The sequence below is a fragment of the Hyperoodon ampullatus genome, assembly GCF_949752795.1.
Source record: "Hyperoodon ampullatus genome assembly, chromosome: 2".
In the NCBI taxonomy this organism is placed as follows: Eukaryota; Metazoa; Chordata; class Mammalia; order Artiodactyla; family Ziphiidae; genus Hyperoodon; species Hyperoodon ampullatus.
Window position 1 is genome coordinate 47,226,362 of NC_136915.1, and position 27,493 is coordinate 47,253,854.

At 55.7% G+C, this 27,493-nt stretch overlaps 1 protein-coding gene across 6 annotated transcripts; it reads left to right on the forward strand.

Annotated features, from left to right (window-relative positions):
* Positions 1 to 5,850: 5,850 nt before the first annotated feature.
* On the forward strand, positions 5,851 to 26,645 carry PCSK9 (proprotein convertase subtilisin/kexin type 9; the record flags this gene model as incomplete). Of its 6 annotated transcripts, none has more annotated exons than XM_079728332.1 (12): positions 5,851 to 6,054; positions 9,200 to 9,391; positions 11,632 to 11,755; positions 15,813 to 15,946; positions 16,167 to 16,311; positions 19,278 to 19,474; positions 20,609 to 20,792; positions 21,306 to 21,479; positions 21,807 to 21,955; positions 22,837 to 23,014; positions 24,747 to 24,928; positions 26,427 to 26,645. In XM_079728332.1, the coding sequence occupies 12 exons, from the start codon at positions 5,851 to 5,853 to the stop codon at positions 26,643 to 26,645; spliced, it is 2,082 nt and encodes a 693-aa protein (XP_079584458.1). The 6 variants fall into 6 exon arrangements, with proteins under 6 accessions (XP_079584458.1, XP_079584459.1, XP_079584460.1 ...); XM_079728333.1 differs by having other exon boundaries at positions 16,170 to 16,311; XM_079728334.1 differs by having other exon boundaries at positions 11,689 to 11,755; positions 16,170 to 16,311.
* Between the last annotated feature and the right edge of the window lie 848 nt (positions 26,646 to 27,493).

Consider the following 27,493-nt stretch of genomic DNA (forward strand, 5'->3'; position numbering starts at 1 on the left):
CTGGTCCCTCCTGGCTTGTCCCTTCCGTGGCTGGGCTTGTGTACCCTGTTCCCTCTGTCTGGGGTGTTCTTCCCCCACCTCATGTCCATATGGCGCATTCCCTCAGCTCCTTTCTCCCAGTGTCCCCTTCTCACTGAGGTCTTCTCTGACCACTCTATCATCTATCTATCTATCTATCACAATTCCGAACCTGGAACACAGACATTGAGAGTCCCCTTGAATTCAGTTCAGGGTCTATAACCTCGATTTTGTTTTGTCTATGCAGAGGTAAACATTATATATACATACGTAACCATCTTATGGAAATGAGATCATAACCTACTTTTTAAAAGTGATTGAATTCGGACATCTTTCCGTATCAATATATAAATATCTATGTCATTGTTTTTAACAGCTGCAAAATATTCCACTGTGTGAATAGTCTAAAATTTGTCCCTCGATATTGATGGATATTTGGGTTGCTGAACGAATAGAAGAATTCAGTGAGAGCGAATGAAAGTATGACACCGTGGCAGATCAAAGTGACAGTTTTATTCCAGAAGACAGTAATGCTGGAAGGAGAGAGCTAAGTGAATCGACCTGTGGCCGTGGGAGCTCCCATGGGACCAGATGAGAATGTCCCACCCTGCCACGCGATGTCTGGGCTTTTTTGTTTTGTTTTTGCGGTACGCGGGTCTCTCATTGTTGTGGCCTCTCCCGTTGAGGAGCACAGGCTCTGGATGCGCAGGCTCAGTGGCCGTGGCTCAGGGGCCCAGCCGCTCCGCGGCATGTGGGATCTTCCCAGACCGGGGCACGAACCCGTGTCCCCTGCATCGGCGGGCGGACTCTCAACCACTGTGCCACCAGGGAAGCCCGATGTCTGGGCTTTTTATCCTAGAGACTCCTTAGTGAATCAGGGGCTGTTTTAAGAGCCAAATGCAACCATCCAACAGCAGAAGTTCTTATTAATGAATATGCTCCTGTCCTTGACCCCTCGTCCAACCCGAGCCATGGCCCAGTCAAGTCTTGTCCTTTGATGGTGGGTGAACATACTGGGGGCCTTGCTGGTTCATGTTAGGGTCTCCATACGCTTCAACTGCTCTCAATTTTTCACAGTAACAACTGTTGTACCAATAGTACCTCTTCGTTCACTTGTCTATTTCCTTGGGATGACTTCCTAGAAATAACTTTGCTAGGTCCAAATGCATGCATGTTTTGACATTTTGGTATCCGCTAGAGTTATTAAAGGAGCAGAACAGAGAGCCAGAAATAGCTGCCAAGTCATAAGGGAATTTAGTTGCTGATCAGGTGTCATTTCTAACCATTGGAGAAAAGGTGGGTTATTGAATAAATGGTATTGGAGCAATGGGCTAGCCATTTGCCAAAAAATAACCTCACTCATTATGCAAAAATAAATTCCAGCTGAAGCCAAGATTTAAATGTTTTCAAAAAGGATAATTTTTATATGATCTTGATAAGGGGGAGGCCTTTCTAAGTACATCACAAAAGTTAGAAATCATTAAATAGAAGACTGATAAATTTGACTCCAGAGAAAATAAAATTTCCTATGGAGTAAAATGCCATAAAGTCAAATGTCAATCAACAAATGTGGGTGGAAGGGGTGTGGGTCACCTCTGGGTGGAAGCTGCATGCGATTCACCACTTCCGCTTCCCTCCTGCTTTGGTGGATTCAGCAAAGTTCTAGATGAAGGTGGCTTCTTCAGTCTGGCTCTGGGCTGAAGCAGGGATCCAGAGCAAAGCCTGCGGTGGACATGCAGTGTGAGAGAGAAACAAGCCTTTGTCATTTGAAGCACTGAGATTTGGGGGTTGTGCGTAACTGAAGCAGAACCTAGCCTATGCTGATTGATTCCCCAAGCAATGCTGGTGGGACTATATCAGCATCAAACATTCACGTGCCTTTTTTTTTTTTTTTTTTTTTGAGGTATGCGGGCCTCTCACTGTTGTGGCCTCTGCTGTTGCAGAGCACAGGCTCCAGACGCGCAGGCTCAGCGGCCATGGCTCATGGGCCCAGCCGCTCCGCGGCATGTGGGATCTTCCCGGACCAGGGCACGAACCCGTGTCCCCTGCATCGGCAGGCGGACTCTCAACCACTGCGCCACCAGGGAAGCCCCATTCACGTGCCTTTTACATAGAAATTCCACTTCTGGAAATTTATGAAACAGAGAGGCTCACACATGTGCAAAGAGGCATGGATGAGGCGAGCCATTGCTGCTTTGTTTGTAACAGCAAAAGGCAGAAAACAATCGGCACACCCATTAGTCAGAGATTGGAACATACATAGAATGGAATCGTCTGCCACCAGAGAAATGACGAAGCAGATGTAGATGCACCGACATAGTCGTAACCTGCAGATTAGGGCTGGAGTAAGACGATAGAGACCCCAGGATCTCAAAAGACTAAGAGGCCCCTCTCCACCTTGCCCATGTAAATAAAAAGTTAAAAATGAGTCATAAATATTAAAATGTAAAATGTTTAAAAGTATTTTTATAAAAACATATCTGAAAAGTTACACAATAAATGGGTATACTAACTAGTTCCCAAGGGCTACTGTAACAAATTACAAATTACAAGGAAACAACTTCGGTGTTTTGAAGCAAGAGAAATGTATTCTCTCACAGTTCTGGAGGCCAGAAGTCTGAAATCAAACCCATGCTCCCTCTGCAGCCTCTCGAGAAGAATCCCTTCCTGCTCCTCCCAGCTTCTGGTGGATCCTGGCTTTCCTTGGTTTATGCATCATTCCCATCTGTGCCTTCATCTTCACATGGTCTTCTTCCCTGTGTCCCTCTGTGTCTTAAATCTCCCTCCCTTTTCTCTTCGAACACCAGTCATTGGATTCAGGGCCCATCCTAAACCCAGGTGATCTCATCCGGAGATCCTTAGCTTAATCACATCTGCAGAGACCTTCTTTCCAAATAAGGACACAGTCACAAGTACTAGGGGTTAGGAGTGGACAGATCTTTTGGGGGGGACACTGTTCGACCCACTACAATGGGTAACAGGTGTTGCCCCTGGACAGGTGGAGGGGGACAGTTAGGAATGGGAGGGAGATCAACTTTTCACTGTATATACTTTTGAACTACTCACATTAAAAAAAAAAAACATTTTCCTGTAAAAGTCTTTTTAAACGAACGTACAAACAAAAAGGATGGGTCCCTCCCAAAAAAGAGTGTGCCCGTTCAAAATGTTGACACTGCTAAATTGGCTTAATGTACTCTCATGGCAATAGTGGCTGCAGACTCCAAGTTTTCTGAGGTTGGAGAAGTACAGGGCATAAATAGAGGGTTCTGTCTATTGTTCAGACTGTGAGTGGGAGTCAAGGGGAGAGGGCCATCTTGAGGGAAGGGGTTTGGGGGGTGGAGAAGCCTTGAGAAATCGATGTGGGGAAGAAGAAGAATAACAGGAGACGAGGGATTTGGCGGTAAGAGGGGGTGACGAGATCGTGGACACAGGAGATCCCTGAGGAAGCCTGACTGGGGCAGGGGAGGGTCCTCTGTGGACAGGAAGATGGTCCCTTCTGCCCTAAAAGAGAAAGGAAGGAAGGAGGAGGGAAGGGTGGGTGTTGGCCCAGGAAGAACTCAGAGGGAAAGACCTGGAAGGGGCTCTGTCTTACCCTGACCCCTGCATCTTTGCATCTCTGGTGGTGGTGATGATGGTGGGTAGGCTGGTTGTCAGCTGGTCAGAGCAAGGGGGGGTGCGTCTGAGAAGAAGGAGGAGCTGACACCGCTGCTTTGGGCAACTCTTGGGGGGGGGTAATTAACAAGGGACAAAAGCCCTGCCAAGTGGCAGGAAGCCAGGGTGGGGCTGCCGCCTCAAAGAGTGCAGTGGAGGATGCGGGATGAGAAGGGACTGCTCTCGGGGTCCATCTGTTGCAAAGTCCAAGGTGCCTGCAGGGCTTCCTTGGTCCCCCACCTCCATCCAAACACACCCATTGCACACTCGACAGTGTCCCCCCGCTTCTTCAGCCTGTTGACATCGTGTCCCTCTGTGCACGTGCTTGATCATCTGCTGATAGGTGAGACCCCAGGGTCCCCAAGGGGAGCATCAGGGAAAGCTTGCTCCCACCTCCCAAAAGAGGAGGCCTTTGATGAGGAAGCCGCCAAAAGCAGGTTTCAAATACAATTCTCTTTACAGGCGACAGGAAAGGGAGCATCCGCTGCCTGCTGAGAGCCTTGAGCTACCTCAGCAAAAAATTAATGAGCTCCTACTCTGTGCCAGGGATGGTGGGATATTCCAGGGGAGAACAAAGTAGAGGAGACCCTGACCTTGCGGAGGTCGCTGTCAGCCCACTGGCTGCACAGTCTTTGCTCAATTGGCCCTGCCCTCCGGTGTGAGGTGTCTGCAAACAAGGTGGAAAGGGCATTGACTTTGGAGTCCAGTGACCCAGGCTCAGAGCAAGTCATTTCACTAGAACCCGCTAATCTTCTGCAAAGTGGGAGCAGGAAGCCTCCCGTTTCTACACTGTGTGGCCCTTCTGGGAGGACGCCTGGCTTTGTGTGGCACATCAACCCCGAGGCCTGGGGCTGCTGGCCTCCACATCCTCCTGCAGACAGCAGCTGTTCACCAGACCCTCGTCCAGTCATGTTCTTGGACATGGTGTGTAAATAGAATCTGCAAACCGAATCGTTTGGAACACTGAGCTTGTGCTACAGTGGAATTCTTTTTTTTTCCTAGATATTTTTTTGATGTGGACCATTTTTAAAGTCTTTATTGAATTTGTTACAATATTGCTTCTGTTTTATGTTTTGGTTTTTTGGCCGCAGGGCATGTGGGATCTTAGCTCCCCAACCAGGGATCGAACCCACACCCTCTGCACTGGAAGGCGAAGTCTTAACCACTGGACCGCCAGGGAGGTCCCGACAATGGAATTCTTGAATGTACACGTATGATATCTCTGCAGATTAAAACCAGAAATATTTGTAGAATAAATCCCTTGAAATGTTTGATTAGTGCTGGCTGGAAGTCAAAAGCAACAGGACTTCAAGGAGTAGCTAGTTGGTGAGGTTGGGTGTGCCGGGTGCATAAGGGGCAGAGGCCCGAGAGGGGTGGGGGGCTGAGTTTAGAAGGATGGCACGCTCAGACCTGCGAAAAGACTTGGGGGCTGGGGGCAGCGAGGGGTTCGCTGTCGCTGGCGGCGGCGGCGAGGAGGAGGACCCGATGGAGTGGTTTAACATCGTTCGGGGCGTAGGCGAGGGGGCTGGCTGGCCAGTGCCAAGGCAGAGCCCAGAAACGCTTGACTAGGTGGGCTCAGCCGAACTTGGTGCCTGGCACAGCTCGCAGGGCTCGGGTTGAGGGGCGGGGAGAAGGCGTCTCGGGAGCGCGGGAACAGTCTTCCAGCCCAATTAAGATTTGGGATTTTGTCCTCTCTCTGAGCGTAATCTGACGCCGTTTGGGGGTGGGGGTGGGGGTGGGGGTGGGGGTGGGGAGGGGGAGGGGGAGCGAGGCCGAAACCCGATCCTTCAGTCCGGGGGCTCCGTTAATATTTAATCAGGTAGGATCATCCGATAGGGCTCAGGTGGCGTGATCTCCCGGACCCTGGGCGTCGCGCACCCACACCCAGGAAGGTTTCTGCCGCGGCGTCGAGGCGCGCGCGGCTGCAGGCGGGCTCAGGCTCAGGTCGGGTCCGAGCCAGGAGGGGCGAGCCAGGCAGTGAGACGGCCCGGGGCCGGCAAGCGTCTCCACGGCGCAGCCCCCAACCGGGAGGCCTAGAGCCCGGCCCAGCGCGCGTCCTCGCCGGGGCCCGAGTCCCGTGCTCGCATCGGGCTCCCCGCCGCGAGGCACAGGCGCTGCGGGCCTGGCCTGCGCGCCGCCCCCGGGTCTCCCCGCCCGACGCAAACCTCTCCTCTCCGCGCGATGGGTACGGGCAGCTCCCGGCGGCCGTGGTGGCCGCCGCTGCTGCTGCTGCTGCTGCTGCCTCTGGGACCCGCGGGCGCCCGCGCGCAGGAGGACGAAGACGGCGACTACGAGGAGCTGGTGCTCGCCTTCCGGTCGGAGGAGGACACCTCGGCTGACACGGCCCAGAACGTGGCCACCGCCACCTTCCACCGCTGCGCAAAGGTGCGGACGCCGGGGTGGGAGGCGGGGGCGAACCCGCGCGGGGACCCGGGCGGTGGGCTTATCCTCTCAGGCCTCAGTGCCCCCCCCCACCCCGGAAGGGAGGGGCTGGAGTGAAAGTCACTGGGTGGGGTGGGGGCTCTGCTCACCCGAGGATGGGCTTGGCGCGGATCTTGGGGACTGCGGGCGCGGTGGCGGGGAGAACGGGCACGGCGGCTCTTTGGGGTGCGCTCTGCGGGGGAAAGGTGCACGGGGCTCGGAGACTGGTAGGCGCCAGGTAGGACGAGCAGAGCACTTCCAGGATCGCCTGATCAGATCCTGGACGTGCCTCACCACTGAGGCTCGGGTGGGTCAAGGCGCTAATGCCCGAAACGTGCTTAGAATGGCCCCGGGCAGAGAGGAGATATTATTATGCGTCCTGACGCGGATCGGGAAATCTGGGTAGTGCAGAGTGTGTGTGGGGAGTGTGGGAGGGGGTGGGCTTGGGGGTCTTGGGACGAGACGGCGCTACTGCGACAGGGGTGGAGCGGGAGAGAAGGCGAATGAATGATAGTGGCGGGAGGCAATTTCTTCATGCCACAAAACTCACATTCTAGGATTGCATCTTTTTCAGCTGAAGAAAAGAACAAAACTGAAGGGGAGGGAACGGAGTTATTCTCCAGGCCCGTTGGGGTCCTTGGGCTCCTCTGGGAAGGGCTTGTTTGGTGCTCTCGGAAGGAAGGAGCCTGGTAGCCGCAGCCCACTCACACCGCCCAGAGTGGGTGGGGCGAGTTTCCTGAAGATCAAGGCCAGCACCTGGCCGCTGGGCTATGGGAGCTCCTGCCCAGGGTTGGGACTGCTGGTTCCCTCCAATTATAACATTCCCAGGGCTCAACAGAGGTCCTGCTACCGGGTTTGGAGTCAGCTCTGGGGTTGAATCCTGGCTCCATCACTCACTAGCTGAGTGGTGCTTGGCAAGTCACTTAACATCCGAGCCTCCGTTTTCCTTATCTTTAAAAGGGAGGTGACAGTCCTTCCCGAGGGTTTGTTGTGAAGAGTCAGTGCTGGGCAGATGGAGGAATGAGGGGCTCTGTTGCCCACATGAGTGACCTCCCCACCATGTGAGACAGTGAAGAGAGCACTGTAGGAGGTAGCTATTTACCTGGCTGCAGTGCGACCTCCCAGTGATGCCCTTTTTGCTCCAAACTGCAGCTCCCGGGGCAGGGGGGAAGTTCTAGGCTAATGGACATCTGGCCTGCGCTTCTGCCCCAGCTCCTCTGCCTGAGTGTGCTGGGTGCAGAGGGGTGTCAGGCCCTCAGTGTTGCCTGTGTCCTGTGTTAGTGGCAGGAGGGGAGGGACCTCGCTTCTTCAGTCTGGCTCTCACAGAAAAGTGAAGTTTACTCAGCTCATAGCACCTTCTCCCTTGTTCCCTGAGCCTTTCACCTTCTAGAAGGATGTTGATGGGTTGTGACAAGGTTGAGAAAGGGCGTTTCAAGTCACTGCCCCCAAATAACTATTCTAGAAGTAGTGAATACCCCATCTTGAGAGGTGAGTAAGCAGAGGCCAGACAACCAATTAAAACAGGCGCTTGAGGGTACTTCTTTCCCAGCGGAAGTTTGGAACAAGAACCTCCAGAAGTTCATTTATTCATTCCTTCAGTGGATATTTTGTAGAGATTGAATTTCTAATGAAAATATTTTTGGCAAGCAGAGAAAGATTTTAGACCAATCCTTTTATTCATGAGAAACTGAGACCCAGAGAGAGGGGTTTCACCCCCCTGATGCATTAGAACTAGGCTTCTAGGGCAAGTCTCCTTCTAGTGCACAAAGTGTTCTCCCAATTCATTAGATTTTCATTTAGCTGAGGGCATTGTAGATGGGCCTTTGAAGCATAAATAGGAGTTTAAATAAAAGTGGCAGGGGAATTTTATTCTAGGTGAAGGGGGTAGCATGAACAAAAGCTCAGACAGGGGAAAGCTAGAGGTGGAGAATAGGGAGCACATGTCCACATGTTCCTTATCTGCCTTCTGAAATGTAAAATGTTCTGAAACCCAAAAGATTTCTTGTAATTTATTTGGTGGTAACCTGACCTGAACTGACATGAGGTTATTTATAAGTTATCCCACTGATGTAAATATTTATATTCCTATATTTTGCTGCATAGATTACAGTATGCTGCTCTAGACACCTCTGAGCACCCTGATTGCCTATTACTACGTTTCTAACGTCCAGATAAATTCTGAATCTTGAAACCCATTTGACCCTAAGACTTTGGTTAAAGGGTTGTAGACTGTATTCTACTCTGGTGCACGTACAGAGATGTGGGAGATTAGGCTACGGAGGCTGCAGCGGGGACCAAGGGGCAGCATGGAGTTTGGACTTTGTCAGGCTATGGGGAGCCACGGAAGGTTCTTGAGCACAGGTGTGTCTGAGAGCAGTGGGAGCAGCTAAGAGCTAAGAGCAAACAGATCTGCTCCTGTAGACCATGGCCTTGAGTCTTTTATCCCATGTGAGAAGTGTTGCCTTTGCTCACTCTATCATCCCTTCTGTTTGCTAGATGCTTTACACAACTACGTCTCTTAGCCTTCCCAGCAGGCCTGTGTCGTAGGCATTAGGTTCCCCACCCCACAGAGGAGATATCTGAGGTTCAGAGAGGTTGAGTGACTTGCCCATGGCCACATAGCCAGTAAATATTGAGGTTGGGATTCAGGCCATGTTTTTGGACTGCCTCCGGAGGGAGTCAGGGAGGTACTAGAACCGGGAGAAAGTGATTATTTCAAATTGAGACACGGGGAAGGGAGGTGTAATTAAGAAGTTCTTCGGGAGGAGGTGGCCTTCAGGCAGGGCCTCCAAGGGTGGCCAGGCCTTGGTCGGCCCCACAGAGAACTAGGTGCAGGTGCAGAGGAGAACCTGGTGTTGACTGTGGCCCATGGTTCCCGTTTTTGCCTGACTGTCAAGTTTGAAAGTGTGGTATGTGTTAGGTTACTGCTAATAGTTGGCTTCTCTGTGGTTTGGGGGTCCCAATTTGGTGACTTCTCTTTATACTTCCTATACTCGATGGAGTTTCTTTTGCTGTAATTCTAACTTGTAAACATAAGTGGATGAAGCACTCATAGCAAACTTCTTCTTTTTTTAATGTCATCGTGTCACTCCTCCTCGCTGGGGGCCAGGACGCCTGGAGGTTGCCAGGCACCTACATGGTGGTGCTGAAGGAAGAGACCCACCGCTCGCAGACGGAGCGCACCGCCCACCGCCTGCAGGCCCGGGCCGCCCACCGCGGCTACCTCACCAAGATCCTGCACGTCTTCCACGACCTTCTCCCCGGCTTCCTGGTGAAGATGAGCGGTGACCTGCTGGAGCTGGTGAGCTCCGTCTCTGGGTGGGCCACTTCCAGAAAGGGCTGGGCTGCCGCATGCATACAGGGGACTGTCCTGGGTGTGCCCATGGCTGACCATCAGGAGGCAGCAAGTGTTCACAGAGCGCTTACTGAGTACCAAGCACAGTGGCTCCTGCCTGGCCTTCGGTACAAGATGCCCTTCAAGCCTGGCCATAACTCAATGGTACTTCATCTTCATCTGAAAGATGAGGAGACCAAGGTTCAGAAGGGACCACACAGACAGCCAGAGGCAGAGCTGGGATCAGACCCAGTGGTCTGTCTTCTAGCTGTCTTTGTGTTGGTGAACTTGCTCCCTATGAAAACCCTATAGGAACAAGGCCCTATGACGTTAGTGGGGCCAGAGTCATTTTATAAAAACATGACTCAAGGATGCAAAATTCCTCTGAAACTGATGCTATTCAGAAGGTTCCTCCTGTAGGACAGGGAGGCTGTTCCCCCTCCAGCCCGACCCTGATGTCACATCTTTGGTGCAGGGGCAGAACAGACATGGGTAGTTGAGGACTTCTGGCCTCCCTTCTCCTCCTCCTGGCCCAGTGCTTTAAATGCATATCTTAAAAACCTTTCTTGGTGAGGTTTCCTGTGAAAGGGGGCTCCGCCTGAAGCGAGTTGATGGATGTAAGATTTGCAGCTTTAATAAAAAGGCAGAAGAGAATTTGGCAAATGCACCTTTAAAAACAAAACAAAACAAGAAAACAACCCTTTCCTTGTTTTAGCCTCTGCTCCCTTCCTCCCAACCTGCCCCCCTCCCCTGTCCTCCTAACTTGATGAGAACACATGGTTCCCATTTTCATACTGATTCTCCGCGTGGCTGGGGTGCTTCATAGCCTCCTGCAGACACTGAGACCCAGAACGGGACAGTGTCTTGCCCGAGGTCACACAGCACACAACCGGCAGAACGAGAATCTAGGCCCAGGCCTTCTCGCTCCACTGCACTACTACTGCCTAGTTTCATTCCATTCAGCATACAGTGGCTGAACAACTACAGTGTGTTAAGTCCTGTGGGGACAATGACATGGATTAGACAGGGTCCAATCCCTTAGTCTAATAGCGGAAACATCAAGTTAATGCCTTCAATCAGTCTGCTCATCACATATTTAATGAGCACTTACTATGTGCTGCAGACATGAGGATGGACCACCAGCCCTTTCCCTTGAGCTCACAGTTCAGAAAGAGAGACTAAGAAGTGATGGCCAGTCAGTTAACTGGGGGATGATATGCCCAGCACAGTGCGGGGGAAGGAATCAGACGCCCACAGAGCCAGATGGCACGCATGAGCCCTGAAGGCCAGGCAGCTTCTCAGAGGGGAGACACTGCTGAGCTGCAGGCCACAGACATGTGCCCTCAAGAGCTGGACTTTGGCATCGCGCCCTCCTGGGTTCATGTACCCTTACTAGTTTGTCTAACCTTGGGCAATTTTCTTCACCCCCTGAGTCTCAGTCCCCTACCTGTAAGCTGGCATGAAAATAGGAACGGTTCTTTAAGGACTAAATGAGATCGTCAAGTATTTAAGCAGATGCTAAGCACAGAAACTCACGGAGGTGTGGACAGGTTAAGGAAGCCCACAGGGACACTGAGGCACCCAGGGATGAGTTGCCGTGACAAGCTGATGGGCGAGGAGAGGGAATAGTGTCTTCTCTGCCAGGTGGGAGTTGGAGCTGTGGAGCAGGGGCTGCCCTGGGGGAGCTGTGGTCACCAAAGGATGCAGCCACCGTGGGAACCTTGCACCAAAACAGAGAGGGAGTGAAGACACCCTCTCATCCCCCAAAACTCCTTCTGGGCCTCCCTCTGGCTGATCCCAACCAGAAGTCACTGCAAGGAGGCCTGGGTGCTGCAGTCTGCAGGGTCAGCCTCCCCACGCCTTGCACGGTGGAGAAGGGCGGGAACGGATCTGAGGGGAACAGAATGGCCAGTGAGGGCATCATGATTTGGGCATGGAGTCCAGGTCCAGCCTTCCCCGGGGCCTGGGCACTGCCTGGCTCCCCAGATGACATGTCAAATTCAGAATCCTTCCTAAAAGGCATCCTCTGTGCTGGCGGGTGCTGGGCTCCCCAACCTGAGCGAGGAAACCCCACACCAGGAGGGGACAGGTATGTGACTGGCGTGTGACTCGGGACAGGCTTGGTCAGGTAGGTGAAGGGCTGTGGCTATGGCTGCTGTCAGCCAAATGGCTTTTGAAGCCGAGCCCCACCTCTCTGCCTTCTGCAGGCCCTGAGGCTGCCCCACGTCCAGTACATCGAGGAGGACTCCTTCGTCTTTGCCCAGAGTATCCCATGGAACTTAGAGCGGATTATCCCTGCGCGGCACCAGGCGGATGAACACCACGCTCCTAGTAAGGACCCCATGCTCCCCGCGTCTCTTCATCCGAGCGGAGGCCACGTGCTGCTGTCTCCTCCCTGCCGACGGTCCTCGCCTCCCAGGGGCGTTAGAGCTCAGTACACTCTGCTGACCCCTTTTCTGTCCCATTCCACCCAATCCAGCCCCCATGCCCTGCCTTCCTTCTGCCCCAGGTACAATGCAGAAGTCTGTTTTTTTTGTTTTGTTTTGTTTTTTGTTTTTGTTTTTGCGGTAGGCGGGCCTCTCACAGTTGTGGCCTCTCCGGTTGCGGAGCACAGGCTCCGGACGCTCAGGCTCAGCGGCCATGGCTCACGGGCCCAGCTGCTCCGCGGCATGTGGGACCTTCCCAGACCGGGGCACGAACCCGTGTCCCCTGCATCACCAGGCAGACTCTCAACCACTGCTCCACCAGGGAAGCCCAGAAGTCTGTTTTTTTAAATGAGCCCTTCTCCCACCTTCTAAAAGTTCACATTTGCCTCTTCTTGCCATTTGGCCCATCAGGCTGCACTCAGGTGGGGAGAGGGTAAACCTGACCTTGACACCCGCTCAGGCCCACAGGTCTGGGTGATCCCAGTGCCTTGAGGACAGGACTGGACCCCATAACAGGACAGATAAGCCGTGTTTGCCACGCCCCCAGCTGGTCTCCGGTCTCCTGCCTTGACCTGCTCCTCCCTTCAGCATCGCTAGGCTTCCTGGGGTTCCCTGCGTGGGCTACTCTGTGTGTCCCCTCCAGGCCTCTCCCCCAACTCTTCCCTCTGCCTGGGGTGGCCTGGCCAGGAGGAGGAGGAGACGCCAAGGAAAGTGGCCTGGGTTTGGGCAGGGCCTTGTAGGTGGGTGGAGGTGCCATTTACTGAGCTGGGGAAGAAGGGAAGGACACCTGGTTTGGGGAGATCAGGGGTTTTGGCTGGCCCGTGTTCGGTCTGAGAAGCCCTCAGCATGAGGTCTGGAGCTCAGCGGAGAGACAATGCAGGAATGCTCCCGGACTCAGCCAGACCCGGGGGCACGTTCAGCCTCCGCCCTTTACTGGCTCACGTGGGGTCTCGGGAAGCCATTTCCCTCTCAGATCCTCCCCTTCCTCATCTCTAAAATGGGCACAGTAACCCCATCCTGTCCTTACAAGGTGTTGTGAGGCTGTTGATGTGCAAATGCTTTGGGAACTGAAAGGCTAGGCGGGTTCTGAGTCGCTGTCATCGTGACAGACGGTAGACCTGGGGCCTCCCAGGGCTCGCGGCCAGAATGGGAGATGAGTAAGAAGTGTGGAGCATCACCCCAGGGTTGCCAGCGGCAGAGGTGTGGGGCCTGGTCAGGCAGGGTGTGCTGACCGGCCTGGGCAGCCTGTGGCCAGGGAGGGGGTGCCCTTTGCAGGAAGAGTCTGCCTCTCCCCACCCCAGGCTGCTCCTCTCTAGGCAGAGACCCTAGAGACCCCACCTTCCACATCTGCGCCTCAGGGATCTCCCGGAGCCGGCTAGTATGGGGAATGGGGAGGGGATGCTGTGCAGGGGGTTCCGAGGGGCCCCAAGCCAAGCAGGAGAGAGAGAAGGCCACAGCCCCTAAATTAGTTTCCTAGGGCTGCCCTAACAAAGTACCACAAACCCGGTGGCTTAAAACAATAGAAATGTACTCTCCAGTCGGAAATATAAGTGTCAGTGGACCAAGCTCTTCCCAAAGGCTCAAGGGGAGCATCCTCCCTCGCCCCTTCCAGCTTCTGGCGACTGCAGCGTTCCTTGGCTATGGCTGCATCACTCCTGTCCATGCCTCCTTCATAAGATCTTCTCTGTGTATCTCTCCGCTTCTGTTTTTTTATGAGGACACATCAATGGATTTAAAGCCCATCGGGATAATCCAGGATGATTTCATTTGGGGGTCATTAACTTAATCGCATCTGCAAAGACCCTTTTGCCAGATAAGGGCATGATCATAGGTCCTAGGGGTTAGAATGTGGACATACGTTTTTTTGGGGTGACTGTCGGACCCACTGCCCTCCCCCAGGCCAGAAGCAGACGTGCGATCCTTTCCTTCCCCACGGGGATGCCCATGGCTTGCCTTACCCTCCTCCTGCGCCCAGTGGCTGTGAGAGGTGGTGGGGATGGAAGACAGGAACATGGAGTCCGTCAGGAGTCACAGAAGGGCTTGGCTGGACGAGGCCCCCCGGAGGCTGTTGGGTCAGAGTGGGGCGGAGTGGGCACCATGCAAATGAGTGGAGGGTGGCGCACCCGGCCAGGAGCAGAGCCTTCCTTCACAGAGAGGCCACCTGGCAAAGGGCTGACGAGCGCAGGCCCTGGAGCCAACTGCCATGCTCAAACCCAGACTTTAGCATTTTCAAGCTGTGTGAGCTTGAATGAGCCTCAGGTTCCTCTGCAAAAACGGGAGGTGATGACAGTCCTATCTGGGGGGCTGTGTTGGGGTTAATGCTCTTTATGCTGTAGCAGGCCTCCATCCGTGTCTGGTATAGAGTGAGACTGCTGTCACTTAAGCCCTCCCTCTCCTCTCCTTCCATGCCACAGTGAGTTCTCGAGTAGCCACTGTGCTCCAGGCACCGTGCTAGGTGCCGGGGACACAAAACCCAACAAGATGGACTTGGTCTCTGCACCCCGCCCTAGAGCTTCTAGTGCATGAAGAAGGCTAATCCATTGCTTACACAGATAGCTACATGACACCAGGTAGCCTGGATGGGGTAGGAGCTACGAAGGAGTCTGGACAGCTGTGAGCATGGAGTCAGGAAAGGCTTCCTGGAGGAAGTGACACTCAGCTGAGCCCTGCAGTGGGTATCATTAGCCCCACCAAGGGGAGCATGTCCAAGTAAGAGAAACAAACAAGGACAGAGGCCCTGAGGCAGGAAGGGGTGTGGCCTGCGGGGAACAGGCAAGAGGGTCAGGGTCAGGGTCAGGGGCCTCCTGGGCAGAGATGAGAAGGAGAATTTGGCTGCCTTCCGAGCTTCTCAGGCATGGCAGGGGCTGTCCTGTGGGAGAGAGAAAGCTCCCTGCTCTGGAGGGATGCAGGCAGGACTGGGCGCCCACCTGCCAGAGGCCACAGAGCTCCCTGCACTGAATCAGAGGCTGTAAGCGGCCACTCGCAGGTCCCTTTGCCCTTAGTGATAACTCCTCTTGAGGCCCCTTTTCCCCTCTGCGACATGGGACAACAGCGGTCCCACCTTACATGGGGGGACGAGGACGGAGCCAAGGCCTCCGAGGCTTCCGCGAGCAGTGCTGCGGCCTGGTGCTCTGCCTCCTTGACCCTCTTCCTTCCTCTCCTTCCACAGGTGTCACACCTGCAGGCTCTCCCTGCTTTTCCTCCTGCCCCCTCCACCTTTGTCCCGTGTAGGCACCTCCCCAGGAAGTCCCCTGAAGGTCTCGTCCCATCTTGGTGCCTGCCTCCTGGAGAATCTGAACTGACCCAAATAGAAATGATGAAGTGTAGGTGATAGGCTTTTGGTGAATTTCCAATACTGCTGTTTTCTCTGAGGCTGTAACTTGTGTCAGTTGGAACCAGCCACTGTTGAGCCGTTCTGGCACCTGGTGGAGTGGAGAAAGCATGGGCTTGGAGCCAGGAGGCCCAGATGCACGCCTCCTCCTTGGGCCTCAGTTTCCTCTCTGTGAAATGAGCTGACCTGCTCAGATGGCCATACAGGCCTGTTATTCTCCTTTTACTTGTCAAATCCTGTTCTGTCTTTAAATTCTGTGGCCTCAGGTTTGGGGAGCTGTGAAAAATTTTAAGTAGGGGCTTGGCATAGCTTTTTCCATTGTATTTATTAGTTTCGGGTGTTCATATTGTTATTTCATGTTCATATTATGGAGCCAGACTACTTGGTTCTCTTGCTGGTTCCACCAGCACCAGCTATGTGACCTTGGACAGTTACTTACCCTCTCTGTGCCTCACATTCCTTGTTTGTGATATAAAGATATAAAAGTATGTACCTGGAGAGGATTTTCTGAGTTGACATATGTAAGGTGCTTAGAACAGTGCCTGAGACATGGTAAACAATTTATATGTGTTAACTATTACGTTAACCTCATGGTTATTCTTTCCTTTCGAACAAACCTCACCTTGGAAAGCTGGAGGTGGCCTGGTGGAGGTATATCTCTTAGACACCAGTATCCAAAGTGGCCACCGGGAAATTGAGGGCAGGGTGGTAGTCACTGACTTCGAGAACGTGCCCGAAGAGGATGGGACACGCTTCCACAGACAGGTGAGCATGTCCCTCAGGTGGGGGGGGCTGCCCCCATCCCTCATCCCCGACCTGGAGTTGATGCCACCCCCGGAGTGCCACAGCTGCACCCCTGCTGGCCTCCCCAGCTGTCACTGCCCCTGCCCTGCCATCACTTGTGGGTGGGGACGTCTGTCCGGTCACTCACTGATATTATTACAGGGTGGATGAGCTTTCTCACTCGGGTCTTGTATTGGTCGAGCAGGCGAACAAGTGTGACAGCCATGGCACCCACTTGGCAGGGGTGGTCAGTGGCCGGGATGCTGGCGTGGCCAAGGGCGCCAGTCTGCGCAGCCTGCGTGTGCTCAACTGCCAAGGGAAGGGCACGGTGAGCAGCACACTCACAGGTGAGTGATGGCTCTGGATGTGCTGGTCTCTGCATCCAGACCTGGCATGGGACGGGGCTTCAGCCCAGAGAGAACTGACTCCTGACCAAGGAGACCAAGGCAGCCTCTGCCCCAGAGGCAGAGTCCCAGAGTGTCAGAGTGGGCAGGGCCCCCAGGGGCCATGAATGCCGATGGAGAAACTGAGGCCCAGAGAGGGGCAGGGCTCAGTCCAGGCAGGTCCTGGAGATTCGACCCCTAGTCAGTGGTCTTTCTACAGTTTCACACTGCTCCCCTTTCCAGATCTTTTAAAATAGTTGTGTCTTCTGCCATGTTACTTTCGATTTGGATGTACCCTCGAGGTGATCTAAGCAAACTTTCCCCATCTTCTGCTTGGCACCGGGGGATTCACTCCTTCTCATGAATGATTGGAGCCCCGTTTGGGTAGACCTGGTAGAGGAACTGGCAGAAGACTTTTTCCGGACTCTTGCAGGTTTCTCCATCCAGTCACCTCTGGCAAGGTCCAGCTTAGAGCTAGGACCCTGGGAGGCCTGTGGACAGAGAAGAGGGTGGGAATTCTCACTTACTGAGTCCCTCCTGTGGCCAGACCTTGAGCAAAGGACTTTGTACTCCATACCCTGAGGGTGATATTGTGAGCCTGTTAAACAGTTGAGAAAATCAGCCCAGAGAGGGGAAGTGACTTGCCCAGGGTCACACAGCCAGAGCCAGTGACCTCGCTGGGGAAGGTGCTGGCTCTGGGTTTGACCTCCACTGCAAGCGCCCAGACCGCTGTGTCAGATGCTGGCCTCTGAGCTGGCAGAGGCAGCCATAGGCCTTTTTGAAGGGCTGGGAAGGGCTGGTGGTGCCTGCCTTGTGCTTGGTGAGTGAGCTCTGCCCTAATTCTTTGCAGTTTAGTGCACAGGTTTTTGTTTGTTTAATTAATTTATTAATTTTTGGCTGCTTTCGGTCTTCATTGCTGCACGCGGCCTTTCTCTAGTTGCAGCGAGCGGGGACTACTCTTCGTTGCGGTGCATGGGCTTCTCATTGAGGTGGCTTCTCTTGTTGCGGAGCACGGGCTCTAGGCACGCGGGCTTCAGTAGTTGTGGCACTCGGGCTCAGTAGTTGTGGCTCACAGGCTCAGTAGTTGTGGCTCACAGGCTCTAGAGCACAGGCTCAGTAGTTGTAGCACGTGGGCTTAGTTACTCCATGGCATATGGGATCTTCCCGGACCAGGGCTTGAACCTGTGTTCCCTGCATTGGCAGGAGGATTCTTAACCACTGTGCCACTAGGGAAGCCCTAGAGCACAGGTTTTGATGTTTGGTTTTCAAGGCAAGAATCAATAATCCCCTGCCCTATCAGGTGACCCTTCCGTCCTGTCCCACCCCTTTATCCACTGACCTCAGCTCAGCAGGCCAATTCCCAAAGGTCAGTGTGCAGAGGAGGGGAGGCCTGCTTGTGCCCTGAAAGGCCTTCCGCAGGCCTGGCGCCCTGGGCTTGGAGGGTTTCCCGGGGAAGAAGAGGTCCCCGCTTTGGGTAAGGCCCCTAGCACATTACCTGGAGCAGAGCAGGGGCTCCACGAACAGTAGCTTTTACTTTCTCGGTCACCGCCAGTCTCCTCTGTAAGCAGATTTTTGAGGTAAAGTGTGTCAAGTCCGAGCACAGAAACATACATACAGCAGGTGGTGAATGGCAGCTGTAATCGTGCTTATTCCTCACCTCCACTCCTACTTCCGCTCTCCCCCTCCTGGTGTGAGGGACAGCTGTCTCCTCCTAAGAGGAGCCTGGCTATGGGACCCCAACTCCCACCTCTGCTGCAGCCCTGGGGACCTCCCAGAGGCCCAGATCCAGAAGGTTCTGAGAGGTCAGCCCGCCACACCCCCATCTGACGGAGCAGGAGCTGGAGCCTGAGAGGAGGAGCTGTCAGCTCCGGCTCCCCTGGCACATGAGGGCCAGAGCTGGTGTTAGAACCCAGGTCTCCACTGGGCCTGGGCTCCAGGCTGCACACTTGGCTCTGGGGTGGGGGAGTGCAGCCGGGGTCAAGGCATGACACCCCCTGAGGGGGCAGGGTTATCAAGTCCCCCCCACCCCCCTCCAGCTCCAGGGCGAGGAGTCTTTTGATCCTCGACACAGTCCGAGCAGCAGTGTCCCCTTTCACACATGGGAGGGCAGGGTGCCACAGCTGCGAGTGGGCAGTGAGGACTCACTGGAGTGTGTGTGTGTGTGTGTGTGTCTGTGTGGTGGGGGAGGATTACTGTACACCAGCCCTCAGAGGATGGCAGCGAGGCTTGTGAAGGTCAGAGGCAGGGCAAACGGGGCCCCTCCTCTTGGTGCCTCAGTTTCCTGGAAAGGGAAAATAATAGTAAGGTTACTGTGAGGATTGTGTAAATTCCCATAGTCAGGCACTTAGAAGGAGCCTGGTGCGTATAAGTGTTTGGGAGTTGGCTGGTTTTATAAGTGCTGCTGTTGTTAACATGCTTCCCATGTGCATTAGTCAGGGTTGTCCAGAGACACAGAACCAATAGGATGTATGTATATATTTATATTTATAAATACATACATATACCACATAGTGGGAGATTTATCTTAAGGAATTGGCTCATATATTGTGGGGCTGGCTAAAATCTGCAGGGCAGGCTGGCAGGCTGGAAATTCTGGCAGGAGTTGATGCCACAGTCTTGAGTCTGAAGGCAGTGTGCACACAGATTTCCTTCCTCCTTGGGGGACCTCCATCTTTTCTCTCAAGGCCTTCAACTGATTGGACAAGGCCCACCCCCATTATGGAGGGTAATCTGCTTTACTCAAAGTACTGATGTAAACATTAATCACATCCACAAAGTACTTTCACAGCAACACTTAGACCTATGTCTGAGCAAACACCCGTAGCCTTGCCAAGTCGACATGTAAAATTAACCCTCACGGGGGCCTCGGGGGCGGGGGTGGGGAGGGGGAGCGTGCCTCCTCATGGGTGACCTTGGCTTTGTCCTCTCAGGCCTGGAGTTTATTCGGAAAAGCCAGCTGGCCCAGCCGGCAGGCCGGTTGGTAGTGCTGCTGCCCCTGGCGGGTGGGTACAGCCCAGCCCTCAACGCCGCCTGCCAGCACCTGGCCGGGACGGGGGCAGTGCTGGTGGCCGCAGCCGGCAACTTCAGGGATGACGCCTGTCTCTATTCCCCAGCTTCAGCTCCCGAGGTGGGTGCTCCCAAAGGGAGGGGAAGGTGGCAGGTGGGCCCCTGGGGGATCATGGGGTGTGCTCCTGAACTGGCCTGGCTTTGGAAGGACGTGTCAGAGACTGCCAGGGCCGAGCCTGGGCAGAGGAGGGGCTCGAACCTCCACCATCCCAGTCTATGAACAGCACCAGCCTCAACTCTCCCCTCCCCCAGTGCAGCTCCAACCCCACGCCCTGGCCCCTCTCCCTCCGAATGTCTCGTGACTCCCCCGGCCCCTTCTCCCCAATCCCATCACCTCCGTCCATCTGCTGTCCCCTGGATTGACACCATAGCTCCCTCCGCTTTCTCCCGGCCTCCCTCTGCTTCCTCTCCCAGTCCACTCGGTAAGGGCCCAGGGGCTTTGCCCGCATCACTCTCCTGCCAGTATCCCAGGACCTCTCCACTGTCCACCTCCCCACCCCCCCAAAGGCCCCCTGAGGCCCTGCATTGAGGGTCCAGGTGTGTCCCAGGGGAGCTACATGAGCACAGAAATGACGCTTCTCAGCTTGAGAGGTTGACCCAGTGTGTCCAACGCCCGTCCATTCCTCTAACGTGCGAGGGCACCTACTGGCGGTGTGGGCACTGAGGGGGACTAAGGGGAAGGAATCTCGTCCCACTTCAAAGATATCATAGTCTGGGGGGGCGGTGTTGGGGTCAGGGGGCAGGTGGGGGGCACACATGTGAGCCTGACAGTGATGGATCACTTTCCCTGGCTGCCGAATTTAAAATCGCATAAAGCAGACAAAACCCAGCAGGTAAAACCCAGCAGGTCTTTTCCACCTTGCCGGCTCTGCTTTTCTCCTTAGCACTTATAACCACCTAATGAGTTGCATTGTGTACTGTTTGTTTACTGTCTGGGTCCCTCCCTAGAATGGAAGCACCTCAGGGACTTCGGGAATGGTGCCTGGCATATGGCAGGGACAGAGGGCAGCACCAGGGCCGGGTGGGGCAGAGAGTGCCAGAGTTCTGCCTGGAGAGTCAGATTTCCCTCAGGAGGGGATATTTGAATGGGCCAAACAGGTATATAGGAGTTGGCCAGCCCAGTTGGCAAGGTCTCAGTCTCCCTACATCCTCTCCTTGGCTCCCCTCTCTGCCATCTGCTCCCTCACCTCTCCAGGTCATTACTGTTGGGGCCACCAATGCCCAGGACCAGCCGGTGACCCTGGGGGTCCTGGGGACCAACTTTGGCCGCTGCGTGGACCTCTTTGCCCCAGGGGATGACATCATTGGTGCCTCCAGTGACTGCAGCACCTGCTTCACATCACAGAGTGGGACGTCACAGGCTGCCGCCCATGTGGCTGGTGAGTAGCTGCCCCACCGCCTCAGCCATCATGATTCTGACAGCCCCTTCGGCAGGCAGGGTCTGCACCAGGACCACGTGTGCCAGGCTCTGTGTTGGGTATGGGGGAGTAAAGATGAGTCAGACTGATGGTGCCCTCAAGGACGCTCAGTCTGATGGGGAGGCAGGTACACAAATGGATTAGCCAGGGCTGTGTGGAAGGGAGAGGTGCCTGACCAGGCTGAAGGTCAGGGAAAACTTCCTGGAGGAGGGCCGTTTCATCTGGGGTTTGGTGGATGAATAAGAGTTTACCTGGCAACAAAACAGCAATTGCCAAGGCTCGGAGGTGTGAGAGCAGGATGTAAGTCTTATTCTGGCCATCTTTTAGCACGGGATTGCAGGTGGTTTAACTTCTAAAGAACAGCTTGGTGTGTCTGTGTGTGTGTGCACGCTCACGTGTGCACCAGGAGAGGAGTCCCAGGTCGGGAAGGAGGGCCAGGCCACCACCATCTCTCATCATCTGCCCCATGACCAGGCATTGTGGCTAGGATGCTGACCGATGAGCCGGAGCTCACCCTGACTGAGCTGAGGCAGAGGCTCATCCGTTTCTCTGCCAAAGACGTCATCAATGAGGCCTGGTTCCCCGAGGACCAGCGGGTGCTGACCCCCAACCTGGTGGCTACACTACCCCCCAGTACCTATGGAGCAGGTCAGCAAGATGGCAGGGTGGGCAGAATCCAGACTGGGGCTTGGGAGGTCTCAGGGCATCTGTGTGGCCTGGGCAATCTTGTCCCTCCCTCATCTGTGGAGGGAGGATTCGGCCACTGGCTCCTAGACACTGGGGGAAATTGAGTAGGACGGGCTCCGAAAGGGCTTTGCAAGGGCTTTCATGACCTGTTTTAATGGGAAAATGGATCACATTCTTTAAGGCCCCTCTCCCCAACCAGGAGCCAAAGATCTGGAGCCCTCTGTGGGCAGAGCCCTGACGGAGGCTCCCTCCCCAGCCACCACTCCTCACCCCAGTGCCTCGTTGCAGGTGGGCAGCTGTTCTGCAGGACCGTGTGGTCGGCGCACTCGGGGCCCACGCGGATGGCCATGGCCGAGGCCCGCTGTGCTGCCCCCGAGGAGCTGCTGGGCTGCTCTAGCTTCTCCAGGAGTGGGAAGCGGCGGGGCGAGCGCATTGAGGTGACCTGTACCCTCCCGTCGGAGCGTGAAGTGGGGTTCTCGCTTCCAGGCCCAGATCTGCCTGACCCCCTTCCTCCTCTGAACTCCAGCGTCCGTCTGCAAGTTAAAGCCGAATGGGGCATATCTCAGTCATGCGGTTTGGGTGCTGCAGGAGGGAGGCACACTGAGGGTTCCCGGGAGACGCTGCAGGATGAGGCTGGATGGATTCCCGTGCCCGCCTCGTGGGAGGCGAGGGCCGAGTGTGTGCCAGGGATTCACTGCCTCGGGGGAGGGGAGGGCCAGACGTGTGCCAGGGATTCTCTGCCTCTGGACGCAGTGGTCTCCGGGGCCCTTTTCGCTCAGATGTTCCACGGTTCTGGCAGTTGAGAAATCTTCTCAAAGCAGCAAAAGAGGGGACTTGATGGGAAGGCTGCAGAGCCTGGCAGAGATGCCATCTGGCTGCAGTGTTTTGGTGGAAGGGCAGTGCCTAGGCCAGGAGGACAAGGAGCGGGCAGGCATTTCTGTCTGGGAGCCGGTGTCTGGGAGTGTGCTTGACTGTGCAGCCTCCTGCACGTGAGTGCACGTGGGAGAGGCTGAGAGTGGGTCAAGGCTGAGCAGGCCAGGTCCTTGCTCTAGGGTCTTAGATTTCCCTGTATCTGCATTTTGAAGTCACTCTCAGTGTCCAGAACTTTATAACACCCAGAACTGCCCATCTGTGGAACCGTCCGCCTTGGGTGGAAGTGAGCTCCTTGTCCTCAGGGGCTGCTGGCCCCTCGTGAGGCCATTGGAGACGTTTCAAGGGGCTGGGACCAGGCACCCGAGTCAGCTCCCTCTAGCCTCCATCATCCTGTGTTTCGAAGCCTTTTCTAAAGCAGGTTCCTGTTTCTGTCTTTGGCTCTTAGGCCCGAGGGGGCAGGCGCGTCTGCCTGGCCCACAACGCGTTTGGGGGTGAGGGTGTCTATGCCGTTGCCAGGTGCTGCCTGCTGCCCCGTGCCAACTGCCGTGTCCACATGGCTCCGCCAGCTGGGGCCGGAGTGCAGACCCAGGCCCGCTGCCCCCAGCGGGGCTACGTCCTCACAGGTAGGCGGCTGGGCCCACCCCGGGGTGAGGAGGCGTCTCTGGCTCCTGGTGCACCTGCCCCCACCCGGCTGGCCCCACGTTGGAGCCCGACGGCCTGGTGTGAAGGCCAGTGCTACCCTTTCCATCCTTGTGACCCTGGGCAGGCACCTCATCTGTCTCCGTCTCGGCCTCCTCCTCCCTAAGAGGCGCGGCGGCAGTTCCTGCTTCACTGGGTTGCTATGAAATGAGTAACACCTAGAGCACCAGGCCTGGGGCATCGTAGGCATTTCCCTACAGGCAGTGCATTGCATGAGGGGCAGTTTAGGGAGTGGCTCCGAAAGTGGAGCTGACCTTGGTTTAATCCTGGCTCTGCCAGTTGTCAGCTGTGTGACCTATGCAAGTTACTTAACTTCTCTGTGCCTCAGGTGCCTCAGCAATAGAATGAGGAGGATGGGTGCTAAGCATTTAGCTTGGTGCTAGGACAACGTAAGTGCTAGCTATCCTGGTTATCATCCATTGCTTTAGAATCCATTCTCTGATATAGGTAACTGTGGATGGGCCACCTTGTGTCAAAAACATGCCCTGGGTAGGCAGCAGGAAGTCGCAGGTGGGGACCTTGTGGGGGATCCAGGGATGGTGCCCCTCAAATCGGGAGGGGGCTGAGCTCTCCTGCTTGGAGGGTGCATTGGATGTCCTGGGGAGCGTTTGGGGAGAGGGCAGGTAGCGGGCCTGGAATAACTGGCTCAGGAGTTGATTCTTCATCGAGTATGTACTGGGGAGCCACTGAAGTTTGAGGAGGGTGACAAGGGCAAGTGATGAGTTAGGAGCTGGCTCTCGGAGGAGCAGCTGGTGATGGCTTTGCAGCGGAAAGATGAGCCCAGTCAGCTGGAGAGGCTGGGACAGGTCCAGCAGGCCACTGGCCATCTTATTGGGGTCCTGGCTTGGTGGGAAGTCCACCGTGTTCTGATGGCTCTCCCCTTTGGCAACGCCCAGCAGATGAATTCCAGGGCACGTGCCAGTTCAAAGACATTGGAGTCATAGAACCCACTATCTATGAAGCACATCCAAAAAGAGTCCCACTTTACAGCAAAGGGAACTGCACCCTGACATGCTGAGTGACTTCCCCAAGGCCATGCAGCTAACACACGGGCATTCCAGTGACCATGACCCTAACACGTGCAGAGCCCTTGCCCGGTGCCAGACGCTGTGCTGGGCTCCGCCTGCATGTCCTCACTTCACCCTTGCAGCCTGCCTTTTCCTTTTACAGAGGGAAACTGAGGCTTGCTATAGCCTAGGAACACTCTCTGAGGTCTTGTAGCCAGGGGGTGTGCCTGACTCCCAAGCTCTGGAGGGAGGCCCATGTCTCCCAGACAGACATCAAGCTCACCCCTGAACTTCTGCCTGGGTGGCTGGGTTATGGGGAGGAATACCATTTCCTGGTCTAGCATCTCAGGCCTTGGAGCCCACTCCCCATGTCGGGGTGGAGAGGAGATGATGTTTTCCCTGAGACACTGAGGCCCAGAGAGGTTGTATGGCTTTCCTAAGGTCACACAGCAGGCCAGCAGCAAGGTTGAGCTGAGAACCCAAGAGTCCTGTCGCTCAGGCTAGTAGTGCCTTTTTCCTGCCAAGACTTGTTTCTGGGTTTCTCAGCTCCAGACTCAGACCCTAAAAAGATGGAGACTGAATGGGGTGGGGAGGAGAGACAGAGGGTCCCTTAGCATCCAGGTGTTTGAGCTGGCCCTCCTCTTCCCAGGCTGCAGCTCCCACTGGGAGGTGGAGGACCTTGGCACCCCCAGGCGGCCTGTGCTGAGGCCACGGGGTCAGCCCGACCAGTGTGTCGGCCACAAGGAGGCCAGCGTCCACGCTTCCTGCTGTCACGCGCCGGGTCTGGAGTGCAAAGTCAGGGAGCACGGGATCCCGGGCCCTGCAGAGAAGGTGAAGGGGCTCGGGGGGTCGGGACGGGAGCCGGACGCCGCGTGGGGTGGCACGTGTCCATCCTGTGCAGCTTTTCTGGGTCAGTGTTTGTGTCACCACCATACCCTCACATATCTGGGGAGTAGCTTGTGGGGTGGGTGCTGTCAGCAGCTTTTGCAGCTGTGTGGACAGCACCTGTGTGTGTGTGTGTGTCGCTGGGCCAGTTTTTGCTTTTGTCCAGCTTAGTGAGATCTGCTGTTGGGGCATGCTTACCCCGCTTCGGAAGAATATGTGTAAATATGGCATAAGAAAAGCAGTCCACACACATTCACTGATTAATCCACTTAACACATCTGCTGGGAGGATGACTCAGCCATGACCCAGAGGACGGGACACCTTAGCTGAGTGCTGCAGGTGGAGGGGTGGCTAGCGGGGCCAGCGAGGTGAGGAAGGGATTGCAGAGAGGGGAGGCACGCTGGGGGACTGGGGCGTGAGAGGCCCTCAGAAACTGCCAGTGTAGACCGCAACCTCCCTAGGGCTTCTCTGTAAGTCTCCCTTTAAAAGCCACAGGGAGCTTCTTAAAAGGAAGCCCCAGGGAGTCCACTCTCCTGCCTCAGAGGAGGTTTTTAAGAGCAAGTCTGTAGTGATTGTGGTCTGGATGCTGCAGTTCTCAAGGGCAAGGGCTGTCTCAGGTCCACTTGCTCAGCATATATTGAGGCCTCTGGCATTCCAGGCGGTGGAGTTACAAACCTGACAAGTTCTCCTGGGGCGTCTTTTCTAGTGGGATGACAGTAAACGAATGAGTAGTATTACAGAGTACTTAGAAGATGCTGTGGAGAAGAGTAAGGCAGGGAAGAGAATGGGGAGGGGGAGTTCAGGAGAGGCCTCACTAAGAAGGTGGGGGACATGACAGGGAACAGTGTTCCAGGCAGAGGGAACAGCTGCGGCAAAGGAGCACCAGCAACAGCCAGGGGGCCAGTGAGGTGGGAACCGAGTGAGGGGGGGAACCAGAGACAGGGTTTAGGTGGGGCCTGAGGGCCACAGTAAGGACTTTGGGGTTTGCTCGAGTGAGCTGGGAGCCACTCAGGGTTCTGAGCCTGGGGTGGGGGGAGGGGAACGGGTATCTGACCTGGGTGTGAGCGGGTTCGTTCTGGCCGCTGCGCCATGAAGACTGCAGGGAAGGGGGCAGAAGCAGGGAGGCCCGCTATAGGCAGGTGGACGGCTACGGTGACTGTCCAGGCCCGGGGGGCGGGGGCTCAGCCAGGGCAGGAGCGCGGAGGATGCTAGGGCCTGAAGGAGGAGCCCACAGACCTGAGGGGCTGGACGTGGTGGGAGCAGCAGAGGGGGCAGCCCCAGCTTTGCTTTGCCGCTGGCCGGGATGGGGAGGGCTGTGGGAAGCGTGGTGTCGGGGGAAGATGAGCCCGTCTTGGCATGGCAGACATCGGCCTGTGCCCTCCCGGCCCGGCTCACAGTGTGCCGGGCCATACGTGCGCTTTCTTTTGTCCCCTGGCCCTGGCAGGTCACCGTGGCCTGCGAGGGAGGCTGGACGCTGACCGGCTGCGGGACCCTCCCTGGGACCTGCCCCACCCTGGGGGCCTACGCGGTGGACAACACGTGTGTGGTGAGGGGCCGGGACATCGGAGCAGGAGGCAGGACGGGCGAGGAGGCCGCCGTAGCCGTCGCCATCTGCTGCCGGAGCCGGCCCTCAGGGGAGCAGGCCTCCCAGGAGGCCCAGTGACCGCCCTGCCCAGGACGCATGCATGGGGAAGGGGCCAGGGCCTGGGGGCCGTGGTCCCAGGCCTCGGCTGAGCTTTGAAGTGGTTCCTCCTTCCCCCTTCCTCAGCCTGGACCCCAGGAAAGAGGATACCTCTTGCTTCTGGAGCTCTCGCGCTGGCACTCGGGGTGCGCCGGCTCTCCACCTGGGAGAACCCCAGCTCTCGGCCTGGATCACCCCTTCCCAGGCCTGAGCTGCACGGGAGGCTGAGTGAGTAGGGCTGCAGGTGCCGGGCAGCCCCTCCCTCGCTGTGGGGCTGGGTCCACATGCCACCGTTAACGCTGGTCAGGCTGTGCTCAGCTTCCTGCCAGCCGCTCCCAAGATGCCAACACTGTGGGTAGAATTACCTTTATTGAGCAGTCAGTCCGTCCTCAGGCCTCTGTGCAGGAGGTGGTCATCTCCTATGGGTAGGCAGGGAGGTGCTTGAGGGCTGGAAGGAGCCAAATATTGGTCAGGGGAAGTGAAAGGTGGAGATGGCCCCTCACCTCCTGCCCGCTTTAGGGACGCCCCCTTGGGCTCCCGAATTAGTGGAGGATCAGTTTTCCACGCCTCTTGGGGTGCAGGGTGGCACTGATGACGGGTGATGCTTCCCCAGATGTGGCCAATGTTTCAAAGTGTCCAAAGGGCTTCTCCACCCACCTTCTCACAGAGTTTCAGAGTAGCCCTGGGGCAAAGGCAGGGCCTATATTCATACCCATTGGATAGATGAGGATGTTGAGGCCCGAAGCACGAGCCCAGAGTCAGCTGCCAAGATGCCTTGGTTCAAGTCCTTGCTCTTTAGAGAGATCTCCATCAGTTCGGTGATCTCCACG